At 39.1% G+C, this 6,000-nt stretch overlaps 1 protein-coding gene across 1 annotated transcript in view; it reads left to right on the plus strand.

Annotated features, from left to right (window-relative positions):
• ntrk3a (neurotrophic tyrosine kinase, receptor, type 3a) overlaps window positions 1-6,000 on the plus strand; it is a 550,968-nt gene that overhangs the window by 150,288 nt on the left and 394,680 nt on the right. The window contains exon 3 of the mRNA XM_050073398.1: window positions 5,565-5,636. Within this exon, the coding sequence (XP_049929355.1) occupies window positions 5,565-5,636 (72 nt within the window). The remainder of the gene's footprint in view (window positions 1-5,564; window positions 5,637-6,000) is intronic.

The following is a 6,000-nucleotide window of genomic DNA, read 5'->3' on the forward strand; positions in this document are numbered from 1 at the left end:
ATTCTCTGCCACTGTTCCCTGCTCTGTTGTTGCTACTGGTCCTCCTGCACACCGTTTTCGTGCTTTTAACTCCATTACAGCGCTACAGTTTTCTACTGCTTTTGGTGATTTTATGAATACTATTGTGGATAGTTGTGGTGTCCTTAGTGCTGAAGAGCTTGTTGCTGTTTTTAATTCTACATGCACAAATATATTGGACTCTATTGCTCCTATAAGGTCCAAACGCCCAAAGGTTACTTCCAAACCATGGATAAATGACTCTGTCTGTTCTCTCAGACGCTCTTGTAGGCATGCTGAGAGAAAGTGGAAGAAGGATAAGTTCCATGTCTATATTGGGATCCTAAAAGACTGTTTACTGGAGTATCAGCGTGCAGTGAAAGCTGAGAAAACCAACTACATCTCCAACCTGGTCTCAAAAAACATTAACAATCCCAAGTTTCTATTTAATGCTCTGGACTCTCTTGTAAATCTGAATGATGCTGCCCACATTGTCCCAACTCCTGTACTCTGTAATGATTTTCTCAACTTTTTTGTTGACAAAATCTCTGCTCTTCATTCTATACCACATCCTGCTTCCCCTGACCCCTCTGATCCTCCCATGTGCCCAGCAGTTTTTGACCAGTTTGAGCCCATATCACTTAACGCATTGTCAGATGTGGTTCATGAGATGTGGCCCACAAACTGCCTCTCTGATAGTATTCCCTCTCACCTTTTTAGTTCTGTTGGATCTTCTATTCTTGCTTTAATTAATACTTGTTTTAGTTCTGAGTGTTTTCCAGCTCCTTTTAAACATGCAATAGTGCAGCCACTAATCAAAAAACCCAGTCTGGACCCCTCGGTTCTCTCTAACTTCAGGCCCATCTCCAAACTGCCCTTTTTGTCCAAAGTGTTGGAGAAAGTGATCTATGTCCAGCTGCAATCATTTTTAATCCAAAATGATATTTATGAGAAATTTCAGTTTGGTTTTAGGTCTTATCATAGCACTGAAACTGCTCTTTTAAGAGTTTTTAACGATCTTGTTTTAACTGTTGATTCAGGCTGTGCTGCTATTTTAGTGACTTTAGATCTAACCGCTGCCTTTGATGAGGTCAATCACAAGACCCTTTTATCGCGGTTAGACCACTGTGCAGGTATTAAAGGTGCTGCCCTCATGCTGCTACAGTCATACCTGACTGACAGGACTTTCTCTGTGCACTTAGGTGAATTGTCCTCCAATGTGGCCCCTCCTTAGTTGTGGGGTCCCTCAAGGCTCCATTCTTGGCCCTTAATTATTTTCTTTGTATATGTTACCCCTAGGTTCCATTCTGCGCAAACATAGTGTGTCTTTTCATTGCTTCACGGATGATGTTCAAGTCTACCTGCCTCTAAAACTAGACTGTAAGGACTCCCTGCAGCCTCTGCTCGCCTGTCTTCATGACATTAAACATTGGATGGACATTAGTGTCTTAAATCTTAATGACAGTAAGACAGAGGTACTTGTGTTTGGAAACCAAAAATGTATTAATGACCCTGTTGCTGCCCTGGGCCCTTTGGCTTCCAAAAAATGCTCTTTTATAAAAAGCCTCAGTGTCACTTTTGACAGTGCTTTTATATTTGACAAGCAAATAGGCTCAGTAGTCAAAGGTGCTTTCTTTCAGCTTAGGCTCCTCTCCAAAGTAAAGCCCTATCTCTCACCAAAAGACCTGGAAAGGGTTATATATGCTTTTATTACGTCTAGGCTTGACTATTGCAATTCCTTGTACGTCGGCTTAGATCAGAGTACTCTCCGGCGCCTGCAGCTGTTTTAGGATTGATTTTAAGATTTAATTGTTTGTTTTTAAGATATTGAATGGTCCCATACCTAGCCGAACTCATCCATCGCCACTCTCCAGCTAGAACACTGAGGTCATCAAGTGATACATTGATTTTAGATGTCCCTATGTCTAGGCTCAAAACTAAAGGTGACAGAGCTTTTGCAGTAGCTGCCCCTAAGTTGTGGAATAGCTTACCACTGGATATGAGATCTGCTGACTCTCTTGCAACCTTCAAGTCGTTGCTTAAGACCCATCTTTTCTCACTGGCCTTTGGTGCATCTTAAGCTGTACATTTCTGGGTCTTCGACTGATTGATTGATTGTTCGTTTATTATGCTGATTCGGCATTCTATATTTTCATACTTTATATTTTTCGCGAATTATTATAGCAGATTGTGTACACTGTATTTTGTATTTTGATTTTCTTTTGTTGTATTACAGTACCTAGTGCTTTCTAGATTGTACAGCACTTTGGTCCGCCTCGGCTGTTTTAAATGTGCTATATAAATAAAGTTGACCTTGACCCTGACCTTCAATTCAACAGTAGCAAATCTGAGGTCTTGATCTTGGGCCCAGAATGTCATAAACAACAGATAGAGTCTTCTCTTGGTTCATTCAGTAACAATGTTAAACCGGTTGCAAAGAACCTTAGTGTAATTTTCGACAGTAACTTACCCTTTGGACACCACATCAGAAAGACAACTCAAGTTTGCTTCTATCAGTTAAGAAATATTTCAAAGATCAGACACATGCTCAGTTACAACGACACAGGAAAAGTTATTCACGCTTTTATATCATCACGCCTGGACTGTTGTAACTCGCTCTTTACCTGCTTAAATTCTCACTCAGTTTCACAACTACAGCTTATTCAGAATTCAGCAGCTAGATTATTAACCAAATCAAGAAGGTCATGTGATATGACACCAATCTTAGCATCTTTGCACTGGCTGCCCGTTAATTTTAGAATTCAGTTCAAAATTCTATTAATCACCCATAAGGCAATTCATGGTCCGGCCCCAGAATATATAAAAGAACTTGTAACGCAGTACTCACCAGCCAGGAGCAAAATTTATTAATGGTTCCTGATGATGGCCCCTCGCTCATGGAACAATTTTCCACTCTGTATAAGATCAACAGATTCCATCACAACTTTCAAAAGCCTTCTCAAAACTCACTTCTACACTATGGCCTACAGTTAATCACAAATGATGTTTTGTGTTTTTTATTGTTTTATTGTCTTTTGTGTTTGCTTGTTCTTGTGTTGCTTGCTTGTTTGTTTTATTTTGGAAAGCACTTTGTGCATGGCTTGAAAAGTGCTTTATAAATAAAATTATTATTATTATTATTATTATTAAGTTATTAAAAATACTTCCATCCTCATAATAAATACCTTGTAACTATATTTCAGAAACAATGCATGCTAGCTGAAAAAATCAATCTGCTTAAAGCACTGCAGCTCTGTCAAACATAGCTTTTTCTTTTCACTTTTGTTTTTATTCACTTCTGAAACATCATGCTGCATTTTCTGCTGGAATTAAAATAATTTTCCAGGGTGGCTGTGATCAGTTCAGGCAGTCACATGGTGGAGATCTGCTCTCTAATGACTAATAGGGTTAAAATTTAAACCATAGTTCCATAGGTTACACTTCTCTCCCACAAGACTACAAAAAATATTCAAAGATGCTTCACCCCTCTGTGTGAAATATTCGAAAGATCAGGGAACTGATCTGCAATGCCATAGGTTGCAAAGTTTATTTGACTTTTTTTTGTCATTTATTTGACTTTTTTGCTCAGGCTTTTTAGAAGGAGTTTTCTCGTGCCCCTTAAAGTGCACTGTGTGGGGTGATTGAGCCACATCTCTCTGTCCGCACTGCTAGCAAGAAAATTCCTGCTTCAGTTTTGGAGATCTGAGAAGTGTCATGAACCTGGATTTTGTTTATATTCTGTTATTTTTGTTTTGGGGTCTTCTGTTTGTGTTCTTCCTTGTTTGAGGACATTCATTCATGTTTAGGGTTGGGATCTGGATCTGGTTCTTTTTTGGAACCGGGTCAAAAGTTCCGGTTCCGGAACCGGTTCCATCACATTTGGAGTAACGGTTCCTGCAAACGGTTCCTAGATTGTAAAAAAAACCAAAAAAAAAAACCGTCACGTGCATTTCCATTAGAGTGCGGCACGGGCCGCATATTTCTGTCCGAACCCGACCGAGCCCGACATTATTTAATGAGTTTGTGTCACACAGTTGTTATGGTTACAGGCTATTTAACAGGCCGGGCATGCGCCGTGGGTGCTCAGCGGAGAGGGAGACCTCCGTGTTTAAGACAGGAGTGGGCGGCGGGAGGTCCGATGCTTCCAGCGAGGGGAGAGGGAGAAATATAAGAAAATAAGATAAAATAGGAAAAACCTGTCTCCCTCTTTTATTTAATTTTCAGCGTTTAATCAAGGCGGAGGTGGGCGGCGGGAGGTCCGATGCTTCCAGCGAGGGGAGCAGTAGAAACAAACAGCCAATGTGTGTGTGTGTTCTGTTCAGGTGTTGTCACGTAAATAACAGTGCCCAAGCATGAATGCATATAAGTATTTTTTATTACATTGCTCTGGTTAATTTGAGGTAATAGTGTTACTGTAGAAATCAGAGAATCACTTTTTGTTGTTATATATTCTCAGGGAGATGATACAAGCTCTAAATCTGATATACACACCACGCAGAAATGTGTATTTTCATCTAATTGTACTGTGCATTAGTTTTTGTATTTGTATGATTGCATTTGTGTTTATACTTGTTTCAGTATAGCAAGTGTAATGAATATAATGTAGTAATTGGTAAGAGGAATCGGTAAGGAATCGGACTGTTAAGAAGGAATCGGTAAGGAATCGGAATCGTTAAAATCCTAACGAGTCCCAACCTTATTCATGTTAAGTCTGTTTCCTCTTTTAGTTTGTAGATTATCTCTGCTTGTGTCATGTCTGGTTTTACTTCCCGTCTTTGTGTGTTTTCCCTCCATTTTTTTTTATCAGACCTGTTGTCCATCACTCTTGCTTGTCCTTTCCTGTTCCCAGAGTCCTCCCTTCACACATGTTCTGTATTAGTCTTGTTAGCTCCACTCTAGTGTTCCCTACCACACCCTTGTTGTTAGCCAATCCCAGTTTCTCTCCTTTTGTCTGTATCCACCTACTCCAGCTGTGTCTTGTTCTTGTGATTAGTTTTTTGTGTATATATACCTGTGTGTTTCCCTTTGTTCCTTGTCAGTTAATCTCCCATGTTGATGGTGTCATTTCCTGCCTTGTCTCTCATGTTCCGTTGTGGATTTCTTCCCTGACTTTTGCTTCCCTGGTTTGTGTCAGTTTAGTTTTGGTTCTCCTTTCCTGAACTAATTTATGACAAGAAGCTCACAATATTTGGTATGTGGCTGAAGGAATTAGGTAATGTTTTAAATTTAGAGAAAATTAGATTCACCCTGTCAAACAAAGAGGGATTCTTTAAGAAAATCTGTAATTTATAAATAGAAATATGGACATTAATTCAACATATTATCCACAAAGATAAATGAGCCTATTTCAAAATAAAACACAATTGGAGTCTTGAAAGAATTAAGTCCAACACTGCAAACCCAACTGACTGACTGGTTAGCAGTACTATGAGTACCAAGTGTTTATATTGTAAATAATTTCCTGTCATCAAATCGTGAATATAGATGCTATTTTGAAATTTGATTTCCTGATTTGTGTGTGTGTGTTTGTGTGTCTGTGTGTCTGTGTTTGTCTGTGTCTGTTATAGAACTATCACAAGAAGCCACCTGGTTACAATCCAGACTCGTGTTTTCTCCAAGAACCCCCACCTGCGCTATATGTGAGTACATACATTAAGGAAAGCATAAATACACACACACACACACACACACACACACACACACACACAGTGGTGTGAGGCAAGGTAATAATATAAAAATAAATGGACCCTTGAAAGCATTTGCAATATGCAAAAATAAGAGCAACTGAGGAGGGATGCCTCTTCCAGGATGGACAGACGTGCAATAGATGTCGTACAGAACAGATCAACATGATAAATTAACAGTTATCTGACGGTAATGACAGTAGCTTACAACAGCAATAATGAAAGTAATAATATAATTAATATTACAGGCTACTTTGATACAATATGTTGAAAGTATATATTAACATCTGATAGTATACATATGTAACAATAATCATAT

Source organism: Epinephelus moara, chromosome 20, assembly GCF_006386435.1.
Source record: "Epinephelus moara isolate mb chromosome 20, YSFRI_EMoa_1.0, whole genome shotgun sequence".
Classification (NCBI taxonomy): Eukaryota; Metazoa; Chordata; class Actinopteri; order Perciformes; family Serranidae; genus Epinephelus; species Epinephelus moara.